At 43.1% G+C, this 23515-nt stretch overlaps 2 protein-coding genes across 6 annotated transcripts; one reads left to right on the forward strand and one right to left on the reverse strand.

Moving 5' to 3' along the window:
- Nucleotides 1-3947: 3947 nt before the first annotated feature.
- On the forward strand, nucleotides 3948-17568 carry LOC130728597 (uncharacterized; the record flags this gene model as incomplete). The annotated part of the gene is given in 2 exon segments (XM_057580109.1): nucleotides 3948-4539; nucleotides 16409-17568. Coding segments are annotated over 2 exon segments (1752 nt in total), but the record flags the coding sequence as incomplete, so codon positions are not given.
- An 865-nt stretch (nucleotides 17569-18433) lies between these two features.
- LOC130728596 (zinc finger BED domain-containing protein RICESLEEPER 2-like) lies at nucleotides 18434-23454 on the reverse strand. 5 transcript variants are annotated; one of them, XM_057580105.1, is made up of 9 exons: nucleotides 23108-23451; nucleotides 22942-22998; nucleotides 19924-22068; nucleotides 19738-19834; nucleotides 19467-19641; nucleotides 19288-19369; nucleotides 19109-19203; nucleotides 18921-19006; nucleotides 18434-18769 (listed from the first exon to the last, which is right to left on the reverse strand). In XM_057580105.1, exons 3-4 carry the CDS (start codon nucleotides 22064-22066, stop codon nucleotides 19752-19754), a joined length of 2226 nt encoding a protein of 741 aa, XP_057436088.1. In that variant the 5' UTR covers nucleotides 22067-22068; nucleotides 22942-22998; nucleotides 23108-23451; the 3' UTR covers nucleotides 18434-18769; nucleotides 18921-19006; nucleotides 19109-19203; nucleotides 19288-19369; nucleotides 19467-19641; nucleotides 19738-19751. The 5 variants fall into 5 exon arrangements, with proteins under 5 accessions (XP_057436088.1, XP_057436090.1, XP_057436087.1 ...); XM_057580107.1 differs by having other exon boundaries at nucleotides 18434-18764; nucleotides 19459-19641; XM_057580104.1 differs by having other exon boundaries at nucleotides 19459-19641.
- Nucleotides 23455-23515: the final 61 nt, after the last annotated feature.

Below are 23515 nucleotides of genomic sequence, written 5' to 3' on the forward strand. Positions count from 1 at the left end.
CAAACACATATTTCTACCCTTATCTCAACTAAGTGAGCTATCCCATCCACTATAATTGTTTGTTAGTGTAGAATTACTTTACACCAAAATTGCATATCCTTTAAAACTCACGCATTATCAATACACTGTTAATTAATTAAATGGAGAAAAAATTAACCGTGCAAAGCACGGGTCTTGATACTAGTAATTAATACAGAATTGTTTATTCCAAGATTTTTCATTCGTGTGTAAGTATCATGTTAAAATAACTTCTTGTATGTACCAGGTTCAGGCAGGTTTATGCAAATGTGAATTCCGTCAGTATTGTGACTCTCAAAGATGAGTTTTCAAAAGGATGGCTAGGAGAAGGTTTACAACATCAAATATCTCTGTTATTGAGAGTTGCAATGAACATAACCTGAGGTGTGTTCTGCTTCTGTTTGTCGTTTCTTGAATCTTGATACTATAGTGCCGTATTTTGTGTGTCTGATCACTCTTTAATACTGGATTAGTGAGCTTTAAATGGACAGTTTTAGACATCACGGTGGTTTTAATCCGCTATAGCTTATTAGATAACCCACCAGTTCTCCACAACTAGTCTTTAGATTCTAAATAATCCTTTTCTCTTTCAACTTCCAAGGTCCTTCATTTCTATTTCTACAAACTTGGAATTGGAATTTGGCTGGATAGTGGATACTAATTAAGTTTGTTGTAAAGTTTGACCTACTTAAATATGAAGGTCTATGCTTAAGTTGTTGTTATAGGTCCTTTTAGGCTTGATTTGATTTTCTTGAAAGATCGACCTAACATGGTAGTATATTTAAATATTTATTTCATAATAAAATCTGAGAGACCAAACTAAGACTATTTATAATAGTTTTCAACCTTCAACACCACTTTTCATCTTCTCAACACTCCATATCATTTTCTCTCTCAAATTCAACACTCATTCAACTTTTACCCACTCCAAAGGTTTTTCATTCAACACCCTACCCCACCACTTTTTTATTTCATATTTTTATTTAATTTTATATTTTTATTTTTATTATTACATAGAATTACAATTATCGATTTAAATTAAATTAAAACAATAAACACTTAACAATTTAATTTTAAATACAGACAATAATTTATTTTATTTTCTTAACTTAAAATGCAAGAAAACAAACTAAGCACATAATAATTTATTTTTTTAAAACAAAGGCTAATAGAAAGATAATAATATTAAGATAGTGAAAAACTTGGTTTTTTTTTCGGTGTCCAATTCAAACGAACCAAGTCTCTATTTATAGAGGAAAAGAAATCATGAATTTTGGTTAAAAAAATAATTCCAAAATAATTTTTTTGCAATGGAATAATTGAGTTCAAAAGATTAAAATGAGAAAAATCCAAACAGCCAATCACATGATGTTAAGTGTCCCACCCTTTTCAGGTTCAACATGTTGAACTCCCTCAACACCTCTCTCCTCCACATCATCTTCAACAAAACTCAACAAACCACTACACTATTTCAACAAAACTCAACCCCCTCTCAACACCCTCATGGTAAATGGTCTAACAAATCTATGTGGAAACAGGTCAACAAGCCTAGATAGGTTAATGAGCTAAAATATACTAAACCAATTTTTGTGTAAATAAGCAAGTAGGATTATATGCCTATACTTTTCTTCTCATATGGGCATTCCATCTTTCTTTTCCCTATAAAGCTTCCTGTCTTTTATAAAACGTATTAACTTTCATATTATATTAAATCAGTATGAAATAAAATATTAAAGAATTTTGTCAAATTCATAGTTTTTAAAATTTTGTAAATAATTTTTAATGACCTAAAATTTCATATTAACATCAAAATGGTAATCACATGTTAGAGAAAATAACTATAAAAAGAACTTATCAATCCAAGGAGGATTGTTTTTTCTAATTATTTTCTTCTAGTTTTACACATGTCATAATTTTTTAATTAATATATTGATGTCATAAGCTTTTGTAATTAATTAGTTATCATATTTATATAACTTTCAGAGGCTGGCCATTGATCGATCATGTGAGGCTTGCCTATATGTTATGAATGGCACTCATTGACTTGGTGTCAACCCTGTAGAATTGCATATAAGTTCATTGTATGGTATGCATTTTTCTTCATCGATGGGTCTGCCATGTGTCTCATATCTGAAAGGAAGTGCTTACAAATTTTGATTGATAATCTTTTGGGGAGGGCATTGTTTGTCTTGGATTAGTCATGTCAAATTGTCAATGCTTTAATTTTTCTTCATCGATGGGTCTGCCATGTGATGTGTCCCATACATTTATGATAATCCATGACTAAAAGGGACAGCATAGAAATTTTTGAGTGATAGTCTTTTCGGGAGGGCATTCTTTGTCTTGGATTAATCCATGTCAATGAAAGATTATTGTGGAACATGTTCAAGGAAATGGACAGTTCTATGGTCTCATGAACCATGTTCTTACCACCAGCATTTTGTACATGTTATTTGCAATATATTCCTTCTTTTAACTTATGAACCATGTTTTTTTTATTACACAGTATCCAAAGCCAAAAATAAATTTAAAAGAGAACTTATCTCGAGCCAAGGATGAATTTGTTTTTGATCAATTAATTTTCAGGTTTTATATATGCATATCATAAGCTTTTGTAAGTATGGATATTTACATAACTTTTGGAGGCTATACCGTCGATCATTTTAGTCTTTGTCAGAATAATACATACTCCTTGACTTGGGGTCGACCTTAGAAAATTACTTGTGGATGGAAGCAACTTCCCTTAACTTTTGTAGTTGTCCATCGTGATTTTGGTTTTACCGTGGTTTTTCACCATGCATACAAACATGTAACTATAAGATTATTGAAAGTAGTAATTGTATCCAAAAGAAGAAAAAATTTGTTGAAGGTATGCCTGCAAACCAACAAAAATCTATGATCGTGCTAATACTCCTAGACGATTGTTCATCCATATGCCTTCGAGGCTTTGAAATAGAATTCAGTTTGTTTATTTTAGGTTGGGTGTGTAGTGTGGCTTATGCTTTTGAGGAAAGGGTATTTTAAGAGTAAAAAAGTATAAGAAAAAGAATGTGTGCTAAGACCACTTACAATGGATGTTTAAAATGTTTGTTGAGTTTTGTTTAGGGGTTGCAATGGGTGTGAAACTTTGTTGAAAGTGATTGGGAGGAGAGAGAAACGGGTAAAATGTTGAGGAAGCTCAACATTGTTGAGCCTGCTGCTGCGAGCCACGCGTCAGCGTCTGGCTGGCCTTTCCCAGGCGCGTGGGCCACACGGCCAGACAAGGCGCGTGACGCGCCTGGGAGGAGAGAGGGAAATTTCTTTTTCTGCAGCCGTCACGTGTCACGTTTCTGTTGGCTGTCCGGATTTCTTTTATCCTTATCTTTTGAACTCAATTATTTCATCAAAAAAAATATTTTCTGAAAAAAAAATATATACCAAAATTCATGATTTTTTTTTCTCTATAAATAGAGACTTGGTTCGTTTGATTTGGACACAGAAAAAAAAAACCAAGTTTTTTCACTCTCTTATTATCTCTCTCACCATCTTACTATCTTTCTATTAGCTTTTCTTTTGAAATGGATCACAACAATCACCATTTCAACACCCAGAATTCATCTAACTACCCATCTAACAACCAAAATCTCAACAATTATCCAGATCCAAATCATTTTCCCAACCAACGTCATCAAAATCCCAACTTTTATCAAGATCCAAATCAATATTGGTCTAACCAACGTCCTCAGCATCCCAACAATTATGAAGATCCAAATCAATTTTCCTACCTACGTCCTCAAAATCGCAACAATTATGAAGATCCAAATCAATTTTCCTACCCACGTCCTCAAAATCTCAACAATTATCAAGATTCGAATCAATTTTCCTACCCATGTCCTCAAAATCTCAACAATTTTGCAACAAATTCCAACCAGTCATCCTTTCATCCCTCTATGAGATACCCATCTCAAACACCCCCGTCTAGTGGTCATATGCCAATGGTGAATGAAAATTTTCCAAGTGTTGATGCACCTGAATTTCCCGAATTTTCAACACAAATGAGTTTTGGTGGCAATCATCCAGCTGCTAATCATACCACTCCAAATCAAGAGGATACAACTCCTAAGAGCAAGAAAACCCAGTCACCAGCATGGAGCACTGCACAAAATTTGGTGTTAATTAGTGGGTGGATTAACTGTGGAACAAGTAGTGTTGTGGGAAAAAACCAGAGAGGAGAAACATTTTGGAGAGATATTGCTGAGTATTGTAATGAGCATTGCTCATTCGATCCTCCGCGTGATGGAAATGCATGCTGAAACCGCTAGAATTATATGAACAAAATACTGGGTAAGTGGATTGGCGCTTATGATGCCGCTAAGCGTCAGCAAGCAAGCGGTTGGTCGGATAATGATGTTTTGGCAAAAGCGCGGGAATTATTCGCCTGTGGGAAGAATGTTCAATTTACTTTGATGGAAGAATGGATGCAACTCCGTGATCTGCCACGTTTTTGTAGTCAAGTAGGAGGAAATAGTGGCTCAGCAAGTAGTGGATCTAAGAGATCTCACGACAGTGATGCATGTGGCTCAACCTCTATAGGATCAATTCCTCGTCCAATCGGTAGGGAGGCAGCTAAAAGAAAGAATAAAAAGAAAGTAGAGAAGCTCCCTTGCAGGAGGACAAAGGTTGGGGTTGGGATAAATTCGAAGGTATGAAGGAGAAAGAGCTTGTACGATTGGAGAAGATAGCATCGGTGCAAGCAGAGACTAACCAATTGATGAAAACCAATTTGTATCTAAAGCTAGCTTCCGAAGAGAACCTCGGTGACCATAAGAAAGTGATGTTGAAGAAGTTGGCCCAAGAGCTATTTGGGAATTAATTTCAATCGAGTATTTGTCTGTATTCGGTCAAATTTGTCAGTGGTGTCAAGTCTGTAGTGTTTGCTTTAATAACTTGTTAGTGGTGTCGAGTCTGTAGTGTTTGCTTTACTAATTTGTCAGTGGTGTCGAGTCTGTCCTGTTTGCTTTATGTTCTTGGACCGAACATTGAAGAGAGGTATAGTACCTAGAGGTAGAGGATTATGCTAAGAGAGAATGTGAATGAGAGAGAGAGTGCTAAATCTCATATGTCAGTTTCCCAAATGAGCCAAAAAGTCCCCTCCACTTGATAACTACCTCCTATTTATAGAGCTTGGGTACTACCTATTGGGCCAATTGGGCCTCCGAGGTCAAGGCCCATCTGAAGGCCAGGGCCCCGCCTCAGGGCGGGATACATGCTGGGCGTTGCCCCTCTAGGGGCTCGCCCAGTCCACTAGTCCACAAGACACCGAGCTCGAGGTACGAGAGCTAAGGGTGTCTTTTAAATGCTTTTACATATGTCTTACAGTACACCAGAATCTGCACTGCCAACATGGCTTGAGAAAAGAAAAGTAAACTATATCGCCAACATGGCGTGAGCAAAAGGAAACTTGCATTTTCAGTTACCCAGTCCACTGACTTGACGAGCAACCCGAGCTGGCAAGTCCACTAGTCCACAAGCGGCGAGAACGATTACTTCGTATTGGCGATAAGTTGGAGCAGGTGTATGATCGTTCGCCGGCGGGAAAGGTGGCAGGCATGGGTCATGTGCTGATCATTCAATCATTGACTGACGGTAACCCCGGCGAGCGACTGAACTTTGTTGTTGGTGTCACCTGTCAGGCGATGGTGTTTGATCTTTATAGTGGCGAGGCTTTTCGCGCTTTCCCTTATTTCAAAACCCTTTCAAATCCCTATCTGCCCCCCGTGACTGCCCCACGTGACGCGTCGGTTACATCAATTTCCCTCTTTCTCCGGAACCGTCACTTCACCTTTCATAACCGTCCCATCGTGCGCAGTAACTCCCCATTGCACGCGACCCACCTCCCCAAAACCATCATGACTTCCAACCTTCCACACGCGTCCAACACGCGTCACCCTTCCAGCTTCCCCCTTCTCCTATAAAAACCCTTCTTCCCCACAGTCATCCCTTTCCGAGACCCCTCTTTACCTCCCTAATCGCTTACCAAACTCCCTCTACCCACTTCCGCTCCGGAGCCGTCGCTTATCACCCTTTCCGTTACCCACTCTTCACATCCTACTCCGGTGAGTCCCACTGTCCTTATCTTTGCATCATACACATACTCATCTTTTCCTTTCTTTCACTTTACTGTCTTCTAAAAATGGCTTCAAGCCCTACCTCCCCTAACCACTCCTCTTCTTCCTCCGGAAGCGACCCTGATGCCACCGCCGCCGGCGGCCTCCGTTTAGAGGTCCCGGAGATCCCACCTTACCGACTAAAAACCTACGCCACTCTACCCCTTCCAGTCCAAATAGCCCCCACTCACGAGGCTATAGACCAACCTTCTATTTTCCAGAATAGCGATCTCATCGTGCAGTTCGTGAACTCCCTGGGTGGTTTGTCTCATGACGATGAGTTTAACGCCAAACTCAGGATCTGGATTTGCAGTCCTGAGGACCGCCCCTGGCTTCATAAGCCAGACGGCGACGTAAAGAGATCCCATTTTTTCTTTGCGTATGAATACATGTTTAGCGAGCTTGGAATCAGGCTTCCTTTCTCGCCCTTTGTCCAAACCGTCCTCCGCGACATCAACGCGGCTCCCTGCCAACTCCACCCTAACGCCTGGGCCTTCATTCGGTGTTTTGAAATCTTAAGCGCCGCTGTCGGCATCGCCCCATCCCCCACCAGTTTCTTCTACCTCTACGACGTCGACCCCAAGTCCATCAAAAACAAAGGATGGATTTCCTTGAAGGCCCGAGCCGGCCGGAAGTGCTTGCATCCTCACAAAAGTAACGCGAAGTCCTCCTTCGCACGGAAGTACTTCCGTGTGGCGGTTCATCCCGCCTACCCAGAGGCATTCACCCTTAGAGACGGGACCGCCCTTTTTCCTCTTTACTGGACGGAGAAGCCCAATGGGATCACCGATCCTTCAGAGGAATCTTTGTCCGCCAACGACAAAGCCTTTCTTAATCTCCTTGCCCCACTTCCCATCCTTGACTGCACAACAGTCCTTGAGGGCGCTGACCTCTCAAGAACTCCCAAATACTTAGGTTGCCCATAGCTCACTTTTATTATTGACATTTCCTTTCTCGTCTCCTATGTTGTCACTGATCGTATTTTTTATTGTTACAGAAGATATGAATTTCACGAACGCCGAGCTCCTGAAGGCCCGCGAGAGGAGAATGGCTCGCTTTTCCCCAAAGTTCAACACTGAGGGCGACGTGAAAAAACGGGGCGGTGCTGAGAACCAAGCCGAGAGCACCAAAGCTCCCAAGAGGAGAAGATTGGTCAAAGCCTCCTCCGGCGCCGGCACATCCAACCCTGGCGCTCAGCCCACCACTGCTGCTGCGCCTAAAGGCAAAAATGTCACTGAAGCCTCCGTCGCCGCGGCTATCGAGCCAACCACCGTACCAGCTTCTACTCCTGCCACCGCCGGTGCGACCGCTGCTGTTGCCGCTGAGTCCTCTGCTGGCGCCACAGCCGCCTCCGTCGGTGCCACAACCACCAACATTTCTCAATCCTCAGCTGCCGAGAAACTCGCCGGTGTCAACGCCACAAAAGCTGTTGCGACTTCCAACACTCCTGTTGAAGAGAAGGAAAAAGAAAATGAAACCCCGAAGTCTCCCTCTCGCCAAGATGCGCCTCCTAGCCCGCCCTCAACACATGATGCGAGCTCCATGCCTCCCCCGCCTCATCAAGGGGAAAAATCCTGTCCTGGCGCTGCCACTACCTCTGAAGCGGCTCAAATTGAACAAGCCCCTGCTCCCGAGGCCGGTTCTTCAAGCTATTATAATATGCTCCCCAACGCCATTGAACCCTCAGAATTCTTACTTGCTGGTCTTAACCGTGACGCCATAGAAAAAGAAGTTTTGAGTCGGGGCCTTAATGACACCAAGGAGGAGACTCTTGCTTGCCTCCTACGCGCTGGGTGCATCTTTGCCCACGCGTTTGAGAAGTTCAATGCCGCCACCGTTGACGCTGAGCGGTTGAAGGCCGAAAGTGCTAAGCATCAAGAAGCCGCCGCTGCTTGGGAAAAGCGTTTCGACAAACTGGCGACGCAGGCAGGAAAAGACAAAGTCTATGCCGACAAGATGATTGGCACGGCGGGGATTAAAATCGGCGAGCTGGAGGATCAGCTGGCGCTGATGAAGGAAGAAGCAGATGAGCTTGATGCAAGCCTTCAAGCTTGCAAAAAGGAAAAAGAGCAAGCTGAGAAGGACTTGATCGCCCGAGGCGAGGCGCTGATTGCTAAGGAGTCAGAGCTTGCCATACTGCGAGCTGAGCTGGAGTTAGTAAAGAAGGCGTTGGCGGAGCAAGAGAAAAAGTCTGCGGAGTCCTTGGCCTTGGCGAAGTCTGACATGGAGGCGGTGATGCAGGCTACGTCCGAGGAGATCAAGAAAGCGACCGAAACTCATGCCGAGGCCCTCGCCACGAAAGATGCTGAGATTGCTTCCCAACTGGCAAAGATTTGTACCCGAACTGGCGACGGAGAAGGCCAAAGCCACTAAGGCGAGGGAACAAGCCGCTGACATCGCCCTTGACAACCGCGAGCGCGATTTCTACCTCGCCAAAGATCAGGCCCAACATTTGTACCCGAACTTTGACTTTAGCGCCATGGGAGTAATGAAAGAGATAACCGCCGAAGGACTGGTTGGTCCCGACGATCCTCCCCTGATTGACCAACACCTCTGGACAGCGACTGAAGAAGAAGAGGAAGAAGAAGAACAGGAGAAAGAAAACAATGAATAATGTAATTTTAACATTACTTTAGCTTTTACTGTCACCTTGTAGTGTACTTTTCCGCCATTCGTCTATGTTTAAGCAACCCTTCGCCATAGCTTTTTATATCGCCGTTGGATATTTTGTAAATCATGTTGGAATGCTTCCGCCGTACATTTTTTAGTCGCCGCCTTCTTATGGCTTAAAAAATTTAAGAATAAGTTTCATAGTTTAACCCCTCAACACGCCAGAGTAGTAAAATACTCAACATTCTGAGTGACCAAGCACTCGCCTTCCACCTTATTCATTCGCCGACCTTATATCTTGCGCTATTTTTCACGCGTCATATGATTGAATTACGCCTAACGATTTCGTGCCTTAATTTTAACTAGGACTTGTTGCTTGGTATTCCACCACCAAGACTTTAGACGTTTTCCCCAATAGGAAGAAACGGCCTCCATTCTCGAGGACTTCGCCCGGGGCTTTGCCCGCTCGGGGCTTACAATGCTTGGATCCCAATGGCCATTTGGGGGTCCCAAGACTTTTGCCTAGCTAACGGCGCTCGTCGTATTCTGGCGAGACTTACCCAGCACATCGTTTACGGGACCGGCGATCACGTCAGACTTTCCGGAGGGTGATTCCCAGGCGTCAAAGGCCATTTGTGGAATCGCCACAACCTTCAGGGTTCCAACAAGCCCCTTTGGGGATCAAGCTTGTCCCACTTAGTGATCGCCGTAATTCTTTATGTCGATCGGCAATTCCGATCGTCAGGGAATCCCTGGAATTTTTGGACACGAATTTCGTGAATTTTCGTTTTATTTTATTGATGGAGCGCCTCATTAAAAAACTCCTTTCGGAGAAAAAGAGCACGCCTTGTTATTGCAATACATTGGAGAATTTGAAAACACCTCGGAAAATCTTAAAGATATCTGGCTCCGGCGATTCCGCCTTGTTCACTTTCTCGCCTGCGATCAACTATAAAAGTAGCGCAAGCTCAAACCATTGAACGATCGAGGTAACCGCCTTCCATCAAGCTCTTCTAAGTGATAGGCCCCATTACCAAGAACTTTAATAATGCGGTAGGGCCCTTCCCAGTTAGGAGTAAGCTTGTTCCCCGGGGCTCCCGATCGCCACTTGAGGACCAGGTCGCCGACCTGCATATCTCGGACGCGAACCCTGCTGTTGAACTTTGCCGCCACGCGCTGCTTCATCGCTATTTCCCGAATGTGCGCCTCGTCGCGCGTTTCCGACAAAAGGTCCAGCTCCATCGCCATGTTGGCCTGATTTTCCCCTTCAAAACCTGGTTGAGTCCGCCATGTAAAGTTGTCAATCTCCACCGGCAACATGGCATCAACCCCATAGGTCATTCTAAAGGGGGTTTCCCTTGTAGTAGATTGCTCGGTGGTGTTGTACGACCACAGCACCGCCGGAAGTTCATCCAACCAAGCTCCCTTAGCCTCCGCAAGCCGTCGTCTTAGTCCTCGCAGGATTACCCTGTTTGCAGATTCCACCTGCCCGTTCGTCTGCGGATGCTCAACAGAGGCGAACCTCATCTGTATGCCCATTTCCCTGCAGAACTCCCTTGTTTGGCTGCTTGAAAACTGGGTCCCGTTGTCAGATACGATCGCCCTTGGGATCCCGAACCTGCAAACAATACGCTTCCAGTAGAAATTGACTATCTTTGCAGAAGTAATCTTGGCCAGGGGTTCAGCCTCAATCCACTTAGTGAAGTAGTCCACCGCCACTAATATAAACTTCATTTGTGCCCTGGCGGTCGGAAAAGGTCCGACTAAGTCCACACCCCACATGGCGAAAGGCCACGGGGCGCTCATCGTTACCAACTCTTTTGGCGGTGCCTTAGACAAATCCGCGAACACTTGACATTTCTTGCACTGCTTCACGAAGTCCATACAATCTTTCCTGAGGGTGGGCCAGTAAAAACCCGCCCTCAACACCTTGCAAGCCAAAGACCTTCCCCCGATGTGGCTCGCGCACACTCCTTCATGTACCTCAGACATTATCGCTTCGTACTTCTCTGGCGGTACGCATTTCAACAATGGCGTTGAGAAACCACGGCGATACAAGTGTCCGTCAATGAGAGTATAGTGACTCGCCTCCCGCCGTTGTTCCTTCGTGCATTGCTCCACTTCTGCCGGGTCCCCCGCCAAGATAGATATTATGGGACCCATCCATGTTCCCCCTCTGTTCACGCAGGCCATGAGCTCGCCTTCGATGCTTGGGTACGCCAGCGTTTCCTGAATCACACTTTTGTTATTGCCGGGCTTCCGCGTGCTCGCCAATTTGGCCAGCGCGTCCGCCCGCTGATTTTCTGCCCGAGGAACGTACTCCACCACGACCTCTTGAAAAAGTGTCATCAAATACCGTACCCGCTCAAGGTACTTGATCAGATTAGGATCTTTGACCTGGAAAGTTCCCTTCACTTGATTCTCCACCAATTGTGAGTCCGTTCTTATCAACAAACTCCTGATCTTCACTTCCCGCGCCAACTTCAATCCGGCGATGAGAGCTTCATATTCTGCTTGGTTGTTCGTTGCTTTGAACTCGAATTTCAGGGATTGCTCCAACACTAGTTCCCCCGGTCCTTCTAACGTTACTCCCGCGCCGCTGCCACTACTATTGGAGGATCCATCCACGAAGAGAGTCCACTGAGTGTCCACTCTTTCAAACCGATCTGGAGTCAACTCGACCACAAAGTTAGCTAGTGACTGCGCACCAACTGCGCCCCGCTTATCATATTGCAAACTATACTCTGACAATTCAACCGACCAGGCGACCAATCTACCTGATAAATCCGGTTTTTGTAATACTTGTCTCAAGGGCAAATCCGTCCGCACCTTCACGGGAAAACTCTGAAAATAAGGTCTCAACCGCCGGGCGGTGACGAGGACCGCCAGCGCCGCCTTCTCAATTTTCTGATATCTGACCTCCGCGCCCTGGAGTGTGTGACTAACAAAATAAACAATTCGATGCTCGCCATCTATCTCCTGCAACATCACAGAACTCAGAGCACTATCGCTCACAGCAAAATACAAATGCAGCGGGTGTCCCTATATTGGTTTCGACAAGATTGGCGGTGACGATAGGAGTTCCTTGAGGCGAACAAAAGCTTCCTCACACTCCGCCGTCCACTCAAATGCGACATTCTTGCGAAGACACTTGAAAAAAGGGAAAGATCTGTCACCAGACTTGGGAATAAACCGAGATAAAGCTGCTATTCGCCCCGTCAAACGTTGGACCTCTTTCACATTAGAAGGGCTTTTCATCTGCTGAATCGCCTTGCATTTTTCTGGGTTTATCTCGATTCCTCTGGATGTGATCATGAATCCCAAAAACTTGCCCCCCTGAACACCAAAAGAGCATTTCTCCGGGTTGAGGCGCATATTGTGCTTCCTTATTTCGCCAAAGGCTTCCTCCAGATCTTGATGATGGTCTAAACCACGTACTGATTTAACAATCATGTCATCAACGTAAACCTCCATGTTTCTTCCCACCTGCCCAGCAAAAACCCTATCCATCAATCTTTGGTAGGTCGCCCCAGCGTTCTTTAGTCCAAACGGCATGGTGCGATAGCAATAATTGACTCTGGCGGTCATAAAAGCCGTTTTGTCCTCGTCTGCCGGGTGCATGCGGATTTGATGATAGCCAGAATAAGCATCCATCAAGCTAAGCAGTTCGTTGCCCGAGGCACCATCAACAAGGCTATCGATGCTGGGAAGGGGATACGAATCTTTTGGACATGCTTTGTTTAAGTCTGTGTAATCTACACACATTCGCCATTTCCCGTTCGCTTTCTTCACCATTACGACGTTCGCCAACCACGTCGGATACTTCACTTCCCTGATGAACTCTGCCGCCAGCAACTTGTCGACTTCCTGTTGCACCGCCTTCCCTTTGTCGCCACCCAGGCGCCTCCTGAGTTGTGAAACTGGCTTGAGACTTGGATTCAATGCTAACCGATGGCATATGAAGTTCGAATCAATTCCAGGCATGTCTTTGCAGCTCCAAGCAAACAAGTCTAAGTTCTCCCCAAGCAGTTTTGTCAGGCGCGTCTCCTGCTCTTCCGTCAGTCTGGTCCCAATCTTCAAAGTGCGATCGCCAAACTTTAGCGCCTTCGTTTTCTCAATTGGCGTGGGCCTATTTACTCGCCCCTCGCCCCGGGGATCAAGATTTTCATCCGAAGCTTCGATTTCATAACATCTATGACCAACCAACGCACTCTTCTTGCCGTACAAGTTAAGGCAATTATTATAACACTCCCTCGCCATCTTCTGGTCCACCTTCAGCTTTCCCACCTTTCCACTGCTTAGCGGATACTTGACCGCCAAGTGGGCTGTTGAAATTACAGCACAAAGGCGATTCAATGTATTTCGCCCAATGATGACATTGTAAGATGCCACCACCTGGAGAACCAGATACCTTACCTTCAAAACCCTGGCACACTCATCTTCCCCAAATATTGTGTCTAGATCAATGTATCCCCGCACCATTACTTGCTCCCCCGCGAAACCTACCAAGGTTCCCGCATATGGAGTCAGATCATTGTCAGTTAGTCCCAACTTGTCAAATGCATCACCATAGATAATATCAGCCGAACTACCCTGATCCAGGAGTACCCTTCTAACGTTGAAACTATTCATCCTTAACTGTACCACAATCGGGTCGTCCTTATGAGGCTTTATCCCCTCAAAGTCCGCCATCGAGATTGTTATGTCAGGGTGTACGAATCCAAAAGCGACCTCATGAACGGAATTAACGGCACGAACATGGCGCTTACGCGCCGCATGAGTGTCGCCACCGCCGCCAAATCCCCCGGCGATGGTGTTGATGGTCCCGACGGGCGGGCCTGAGTGTTGAGCGAACGTGTCATCAGCCCCTTTTGTGGCGATAGCCGCTGATTCTTGCTTTTTCTTGCCCTTAGTGTCCGCTCGCTCCTCCTCCCTCTTGTGCGCTTTGTTTTGATCGCCACCGTTGCGCCACAGACCTTGACGATTTCCTTGATATCCCACCCGAATCAACTTATCAATCTCCCGCTGCAAAGTCCAACAGTCATCCGTATCATGCCCGGCGGACCGGTGGAACTCACACCACTTCTTGGGATTGGCGTCTCGTGGCTGATACTTTGGGGCCTCCGGTTCATCCACTAGATTTGCGTCCCTCGCCCCTTGGAGCATATCCGATAAATCTGTGTTCATCACCATATCAGTTTCCTCCCGCTGGCGATGAGACTTAGATTGCCAAGGCCGACGTTGTTCATAATCATCGCGCCGTGGATACAACTGTTCCTTGGTCGGTTTGAATACCGACTTCCCCTTACCTGGTCTCTGCTGCTTGCCATCCCCCTTATCTTCGCCGCTCCTATCTTTTTTCGCGCGCTTGGGCGACGTGTCGCCCTTTTCCAACTTCGCGCGCTTTCTTTTGAAAGCGTCGTCCTCCTCGTCGAGAATATAAGTGCTGGCACGAGCACGCATCTCTTCCATCGAGCGCGCCGGCTTACGTGTCAATTTGCTGTTCAACCCTCCCGGCAGCAAACCGTTTTTAAATGCTAAAGCACAAGCTCGAGGCTCCTCGTCCTCTACCTTTACCGACGCCGCGCTGTACCTTGCCATGTACTCTTTCAGTGACTCCCCTTCCTGCTGGCGAATATTGTATAGGTCATTGATCGTCACCGGCTGATTCTTATTTGCCGAGAATTGCACTAGAAACTTGGATGAGAAGTCTCTGAAATTTGAAATCGATCCTCGCGGCAAAGTTGTGAACCACGCCATCGCCGTCGATTTGAACGTCGATGGAAACATCCTGCACTTCACCGCATCTGACGCCGCAATTATCACCATCTTCGTATTAAAATACAGAAGATGATCCTTCGGATCGGAATCTCCGCTGTAAGAATCCAGAACTAACGTTTTCATGTTATCCGGAATCGCCACACTCTCGACATCTTCCGAGAACGGACGGAACTCAGCCACGGAATCTGCTTCTCTGCTTCCATCATCTCGCTGCTCGCGACGGTAGAAATCTAACTGAGCCTGTAGATGCTCATTCCGCTGCTGGATGTTGCCAATGTTGCGCATCAAATGGCGTCATTGCTCCTGTGTCACCGCCGGTTGTTGTTCCGGAGCAGGTGAATTCTCTGGTGAGCGCTCCAGAGATCCCACCTGTGAAGGCGATGGAGGAGGTGGTGGTACAGGAGGTGATGGAGGAGGAGAAGGCGATTGTACTCCTGTCGTTCGTACCGGAGAATCCAGGACCACACGATGAGGCCGCCGAGGCGGCGAAATCCGCTGTCGCATTGGTGAATGATGTTGCCTCCTGCGTCGAGTCTCCATCCAAACCAGAAACGATGCAAACTCGATCGGAAAACCAATCACTAGTCACAGAATCAAAATCAGAAAACCAGAGAATTGCCTAATCACAATCAGAGGTAACTTCATGCACAATCAATCCACGTGAATGGGAGTAGAAAGTTTACAGTTCCCACAGACGGCGCCAAATGTTCTTGGACCGAACATTGAAGAGAGGTATAGTACCTATAGGTAGAGGATTATGCTAAGAGAGAATGTGAATGAGAGAGATAGTGCTAAATCTCATATGTCAGTTTCCCAAATGAGCCAAAAAGTCCCCTCCACTTGATAACTACCTCCTATTTATAGAGCTTGGGTACTACCTATTGGGCCTCCGAGGTCAAGGCCCATCTGAAGGCCAGGGCCCCGCCTCAGGGCGGGATACATGCTGGGCGTTGCCCCTCTAGGGGCTCGCCCAGTCCACTTTAATAATTTGTCAGTGGTGTCAAGTCTGTAGTGCTTGGATTTAATGTATGGTTTATTGTGTTTGAATATGTTCCACTCAATTCGAATCTTGTCCTTTTCCGATTATTAACTCTAGTTTATAACTTATTTCGAATCCACCAGTGGTGTCAAGTCTGTAGTGCTTGGCTTTAATGTCTTTGAATATGTTCCACTCAATTCGAATCTTGTCCTTTTCCGATTATTAACTCTAGTTGATAACTTATTTCGAATCCACCAGTGGTGTCAAGTCTGTAGTGCTTGGCTTTAATGTCTTTGAATATGTTCCACTCAATTCGAATCTTGTCCTTTTCCGATTATTAACTCTAGTTGATAACTTATTTTGAATCCACCAGTGGTGTCAAGTCTGTAGTGCTTGGCTTTAATGTCTTTGAATATGTTACACTCAATTCGAATCTTGTCCTTTTCCGATTATTAACTCTAGTTGATAACTTATTTCGAATCCACCAGTGGTGTCAAGTTTGTAGTGCTTGACTTTAATGTCTTTGAATATGTTCCACTCAATTCGAATCTTGTCATTTTCCGATTATTTACTCTAGTTGATAACTTATTTCGAATCCACCAGTGTCCACCATTCAATGTACTTATATATATGGATTCATAGATCCATTGATGTACCAATATCCCAAATCTCTTCCAATCTACTTCGAATTCTTGTGAAAATCACAAGAACCAATATCCCAAATCTCTTCCAATTTCAAAACAAATGGATCCTGATTCTTTTGAAAATCCAGTTCCAAATCCTTTTGATTTTGCAGCATACCTTCAAAATTCTGAACTTGAAGAAGCTTTTATACTCAACCAAGTTAGGGAGCATCGAAACAAAATATTGGAAGATAGGGCACCTCGTAGCAGAAAATATGTCAGGAGAGATCATGCAGCGGCAAACCGAAGGCTAATTGAGGATTACTTTGCCAATGAGCCTACATATGACGATACAATGTTTCGTCGTCGGTATCGGATGCAAGAAGATGTTTTCCTTCGAATCGTTGCGGACCTTTCAAGTAGTGATAACTACTTCACCCAGCGAGTTGATGCAGCCTATAAAGAAGGAATATCACCCTTGGCAAAATGTACAACAGCAATGCGAATGTTAGCCTATGGTGTGGCAGCAGATGCAGTCGATGAGTACAACAAAATCGGAGGTACTACAGCACTGGAGTGTTTATGTAGATTCTGTAAAGGAATCATACGATTGTATGAGCACGAGTACCTTAGAGCACCAACCGAAGATGACCTGCAAAAAATACTACATTTTAGTGAAATGCGGGGGTTCCCAGGCATGATCGGGAGTATTGACTGCATGCACTGGGAGTGGAAAAATTGTCCTAAAGCATGGGAAGGTCAATTTACTAGAGGGGATAAGGGAACCACAACGGTTATTCTTGAGGCAGTTGCATCTCATGATCTATGGATCTGGCATGCCTTTTTTGGATGTCCGGGAACGTTGAACGACATAAACGTTCTAGATCGGTCACCAGTGTTTGATGACGTGGAACAGGGAAAGGCTCCAAATGTGAATTACTTTGTGAATCAACGTCCCTATAATATGGCATACTATCTAGCTGATGGTATCTACCCTTCTTATCCAACTTTCGTCAAATCGATTAGACTTCCTCAAAGTGAACCCGACAAGTTGTTTGCACAAGTTCAGGAGGGATGTCGGAATGACATCGAACGTGCATTTGGAGTTCTTCAAGCTCGTTTTAAAATCATCCGTGAACCAGCTCGTTTGTGGGACATAGCTGATTTGGGTATCATTATGAGGTCATGCATCATATTACATAATATGATTGTTGAGGATGAACGAGATTCATATGCTCAACGTTGGACCGATTTTGAGCAATCTGGGGAAGGTGGATCTAGTACACTGCAACCATACTCGACCGAGGTGTTACCCGCTTTTGCAAATCATGTGTGTGCTAGATCCGAGTTGCGTGATTCGAACATTCATCACGAACTGCAAGCAGATCTAGTGAAGCACATATGGACAAAGTTTGAAAATGCTTCGTGATGGAAGATGATTTGTATCGTACTAATTACGTTATTTGTGTGTTGTGTGCTTAGTTTGTTGTCTTGCATTTTAAGTTAAGGAAATAAAATAAATTATTGTGTGCTTCGTTTGTCGTCTTCCATTTTTTAGTTAAGGAAATAAAATAAATTATTGTCTATAGTAAAAAAAAAATTGTTGAGTGTTTATTATTTAATTAAATTTAAAACAATAATTGTAATTTTATGTAAATAATAAAAACAATAATATAAAATTAAATAAAAATATGAAATAAAAAGTGGTGGGGTAGGGTGTTGAGAGAGAAAACCATTGGAGTGAGTAATTGTTGAGAATTTCTTGAATTGGAGAGATAAGATGATGTGGAGTGTTGGGAAGAGAAAAAGTGGGGTAAAAAAGGGGTAAACAAAACTTTTGTTGTTTAACCTAGGCCTGTCCATCGGGCGGGTTCGGTCGGTTTCGGGCCCAAAAAGCCCAAACCGAACGAACCCAAGCACATGCAAACTAGGCCCATTTCCGACCATATACAGGTTCGGTTATGTTCGGGTGCGGGTTTGGCGGGTTACGGGTGGGTCGGATGGGTTCAAACGGGTGATGGGCCAGTGACCAAAAAAAAAAACGTTGTTGGGCCTGGACATTTTTATTTTTGCTCTTATTTTCAACAGTTTTTTTACAACTTTTTTGGGATATTTTTGGACAAAGACATATTGGGCTACCAATATTTTTCACAGTCCAAATCAATACTATCTGTTAAAAAAATAAAACTTGACCAAGTGATCAACTAACAAATTATTCTTTCAAAAAAAAAAAAACTAACGAATTATAGAAACATGTTAAACAGGGTAATAGTTCATTAGTTCCACAACCTGCTGCAATCAAGGAATTTACTTAATAATAGTTACAAATTCAAAGAGCATAGAAACATTTTAAACAAGGTAATAATGGATCATTAGTTCCACAACCTGCTGCAATCAAGGAATGTACTTAAAAATAGTTACAATTATAAATTCAAATAGCATGGCATTAGTTTTTTCAGTGCCACAAATGATTTAAAGACATCAGTTGGATATTTGGTAAGCCTCCTTCAACAAGGCCACTAGATTGTTCCTTCTTCATCTCCAAGTGTCACTTTCATTGTTCCTTGTTTTTTCCATTGCAAGCCCAGCCAATTTCATACCTTCCATCTTTCCTTCAACAATGCAAATTGAGTTAATAAATTATAGTATTCATGCAAAGAACAGTCATAAATTCAATTCATAACGACTTAAACTTAAGCTATTCACCACACTTCCATAACAAGTAATCAAACATATTCAAAATTCATAGCTTAACAAGCATACCACAAGTATTGCAAAGAGCCTCTGTTTGAAATGCCAATATTGGTGCACCCTTGGACAGCTTCCATGAAAGACAGTTCCATGAAAGTCTGAAAGAAGAGATCAATAAGATTTTCTACTACAATGCAGACCAACATTTCAATCAAAGACATGATTAACAAAATAGAGGGAAGAAACTTGTAAGGCATTACATGATCACAGAACATCTGCTTAAAAGAATTGAAGCCAAGTCATTCTCGCCCCCAGAATCAGTGCTTTGCTGGTTAATATAAGCATCATGGCCAACCTACACAATCAAGCATCTTAAGTAAATCAAATGATAGAAGGTCAATGGGAATGTCTATTGTGTAATTCAGCTTTACATTATTACCTAATTCATCTTTACATTCCAGCTTGAAGATGGAGTTCCTTACTTGCAACAGCTTCCACAAATGGGGATGTTTAAACTCAACCTAAATTTCAGCAACAAGGTAAGGAAATATTTTAGGAACCAAAATTTCAGCAACAAAACAGATTTTCATAAAGAAATTAGATGATTTACATCATTACAAGGAAAATGAAGTATTGCACTAAAAGAGACAAATCCAGCAATGCGGCCTACAACTGAGTGATGTCTTTAGAGATCCAAAATCAGGTTCCCAAAAAGACTCTTGATTGTCATGCAAACAGGTTAAGTGAGTCATGTCTTATACAAGACTCCAAAAAAGCCAAAAAAGTCATAGAACTGCATAAAATGTCAGAAAAAATCCAAGTCATAAGTGCATGTTTTAAAAACTGAGAGAGAACTTAAAAATGAAGTAAACACTAAACAGTAACTTACACTTCAATAAATTATCAATCACAGCGCATAGGCTGTGATTGAGATGATTGACCATCATCTCCATCTCCAATTGTTGTTCCAGCAAGTTTTAGCAATTCTTGAAAACAATGACAAACAACGTATAAAATACAAGAGACTGAACAACACAAAAAACTACAAATGACGAATATAATTTGAAAAACATACCAGCCACAATGTTTTCAGATTCTTCAAGCTCATCACTCAAATCAAGATCTTTGAATTGGAAGCGACAAGGCCTCAACCAATTCTGAGTACAAATTAGTCCTTCTGTCATTTCTGCGGAAAGAGAGCTTCTAAATATGTCAATGACCCTACCACCAGCGCTAAAAGCACTCTCTGATGCCACAGTGGAAACAGGTGTGGCAAAAACATCTCTAGCCATCATTGATAATACGGGCAATCGAGAGCTATTATGTTTCCACCACAAAAGTAAATCAAATTTTTCTTCCGACTTCTCAATAGCTTCACCCAAATACCTTTCCAGCTCATTTCTTTCCTCAATTGAATTTTTTTCCTTCAAATGTTGTAAAAAGGCAGCTCTCCTAGCCACGTGTGATGGCGCTTCAGCAGCAACAGGTTTGTCTCCACCTGAACTTTCTTCATTAGCCTGTTGTTTACCCCTAATAGACTGCTCATGTGCTGCCAAATACCAAGAGTACATTCTACCCAGATTTTCCTTGATACTTTCAGACAAGAGCCTCACCAAATTCGGGTTATCAGGATACATCTCTCTAAGAGACCACTCCACATACGTCAACTTGTTACGGGGGTCAAGAATCACACCGAAGTATAGAAGCTGGTTCATATTTTCAACATTACCCCAATATTTATCATACTTCTTCTTCATTTCTTGACCCATTTTACTCAACACAGGATTTGGGCTCGCAATACAATTTAGGATTTCAGTATAAATGAAACAGAGTTGATGAAAGGCAGTATGGATACTTAAATGCACAGATGCTGAAAAAATTTTGGTGGCATCATAAAAAATCTTAAGAAATCTTACAAATGCTCTTGCATTCTCCCAATCAATACTCTTAGGGGGAGTTAGAGGTTTGTCAAAGTGCAGAACATAGTTACGATCCTCAAACTCAATCTTTTCAAATGCAACTTGCAACTTCTCCGCAGCATCTAGCATTAGATATGTTGAGTTCCATCTAGTTGGAACATCAAGGCACACAAGTTTTTTGGAGGAAATATTGGAAAATTGGATGCACTCCTTAAACTTATTTTTTCTTTGTGATGAAGACCTCACAAACCTAATAGCACCTCGAATGCTATTAATGGAGGAATTGAGGTCTACCAACCCGTCATTTACTACTAAGTTCAAGATGTGAGCACAACACCTCATATGGAGGAACTGTCCATCTAACACAAGCCCATTGAAGTTTTTCAATCTTGTTTTTAAATAAGACACAGCACCATCGTTTGATGAGGCATTATCAACTGTGATAGTGGAAACATTCCTTAGTCCCCAATCCCTCAAAATCTCTTCTATTTTCCTACCTATGGTATCCCCTTTGTGGTTGATAACTTCGGCAAAACTAATGATTCTCTTTTGATAGTTCCACTCATTGTCAATAAAATGAGCAGTTAAGGTCAAATAACCAGTGTTTTGACAAGAAGTCCAGCAATCAGTGGTAAGGGCAACTCTCCTACACTCAGTTCTAAAGAATTTTTTTAACTTCACTTTTTCATCTAGGAATAGTTGGAAACAATCCCTAGCAACTGTTTGCCTTGAAGGGGCAGTAAATTGTGGCTGTAGTGTTCTACACAAAATCTTAAACCCATCACCCTCAACTTTTGAAAATGAATGCTCATCTAAGACAACAAACATGACAACTGCATTCCTACATGCTTTAAGATTGAACCTTTGACTCGCTGCAACCATATCATTACCTTCTCCTGGCTTAAAAGATAGGACTGTTTGACTAGAGTCATTGATAACAGCATAAGGATATTTGGGACAAACTCTAGTATGAGCACCCAGATTTGATGTACCATGAATCTTAGAATCACAGAGATATCTCTTACCACAATAATTACATGCAGCAGTGGGATCTTGAACTTCATGATCAGGCACTCTCGTGAAGTGGTCCCATGAGGGTGATTGTTTTCTAGAACCACTTGCATTTGGCTTCCTCTTCTTACGAGTTTCTGGAATAGGAGGAAGGGCTGGTTCAGCTCTAGCAGGCTCAGCTCCACCAGCTTCAATTGCAACGGCTGGCTGGTTAATCGGCTGATCTCCACGACCTCCTATTGTTTGTTCAGGCACTATGTTAGGCAAATTTTGATTAGGCTGCTCCATGACTGTCCCATATCACAAATAACACAAAAAGGTTAACAAAAGTGATTCATAAATAAAATAGAAAATTAGAAACACACTTTGCAAAACAAAGGAACTAGTACTTTTCATTAACAACTTCATAAAACCACCCCATAAAAAACAGAAATAGCATAGCAACAGACTAAGAAACAGAAATCTCATGTTATCACTGTATAAGGTATCATTCACCAAAGACAAATTAACATTTACCAAAGAAAAATTAACATTAAAATTTACACAAAATAAGAAAATAGGCATATCCAAGTGGATTACTAACATGAAAAAACACTGCAATAATCTTAACAATGTTTTGATTACCAACTCCTAAAAGATCTTTGGCTAATCTGTAAAACAGTCCCCAAATCTGCTAGCTTTACCAAAAATTTATAGTAAAAAAGCAAAAGAGGAAAATAAAAGATAGCATGTAGGCTAAGATACTTAGCTGCAGACGTCAAAACAGTCACCATTAAACTAAAATGTTCCAAGACAAAAACTTTTGGCTACCCAAATAAGGAAAAACTTGAGAAGCTCACGTTTTTTTAGAAACAAAGGAGAATATTATTACTAAAAGTTGGAAAAGCATCAGCAAAGTCAAAGTACATAAGATAAAGTGGTATAAAAGACCACTAATAAAACGAGCTAGAGAGAAAAAACAAACAGAAGGGAGAAAATGAGAAACATAACAACAGCCAAGGGAAATAGCAGAAAGAAAAAACGAATGTATATACCATTGTTTCCGCAAATATCTAATTTTTCAAATACCCTAACCCTCACAATCACTACACACACTGATCCTTAGAGAAAATAAAAAAGTCCTCCACCTGCATATATGTTTACTAGAGGAGGGTGGAACTTACTAGAGCAGATCTGCTTCCTTGGTGGGGTGCCAAATTATTCCAGGGATTTAACACGACCTACAAACAAAAACAAACGAGCAAGTCAGATCACGAGCTTGAGAGAGCAGTGAAAGGAAAAGGAAGCAGTGGCCAGCAAGGTCTCACACAGAGAGGGATTGCGACTCACCAAAGAAGAAGATGAGAAGATGAGTGATGGAGGGAGGGCGACGGCGCTAGGGTTTTTTACGCAGCAGCAACATCCATTCGCTTAGTGAGAGAGAGAGAGAATGAGAGTGAGAGTTCAACGGCAGCTAGGGTTCACACTTCACAGTTTTACTTCTCTTCAGTTGGGCTTCGTGGGTGTCTGGGTGAGTGATAGTGGGCTGATGGGTTCGGTTGTTTTTAAGTATTTCTCTGGTTCGGTCGGATCGGTCGGTCCAGAGCCTAAACCGAAACCGACCGCCCAGACCCAAACGAACCCATTTTTTTCAACCGATCAGACCCGCACCCGAACCGAACCGGCCCAATGAGTGAAAAAACGACCGGTTAGACCGGGTCCGGTTCGGTTCGGGTTTTGTTGGACACCCCTAGTTTA

This window comes from Lotus japonicus, chromosome 1, assembly GCF_012489685.1.
Source record: "Lotus japonicus ecotype B-129 chromosome 1, LjGifu_v1.2".
NCBI classification, from domain to species: Eukaryota; Viridiplantae; Streptophyta; class Magnoliopsida; order Fabales; family Fabaceae; genus Lotus; species Lotus japonicus.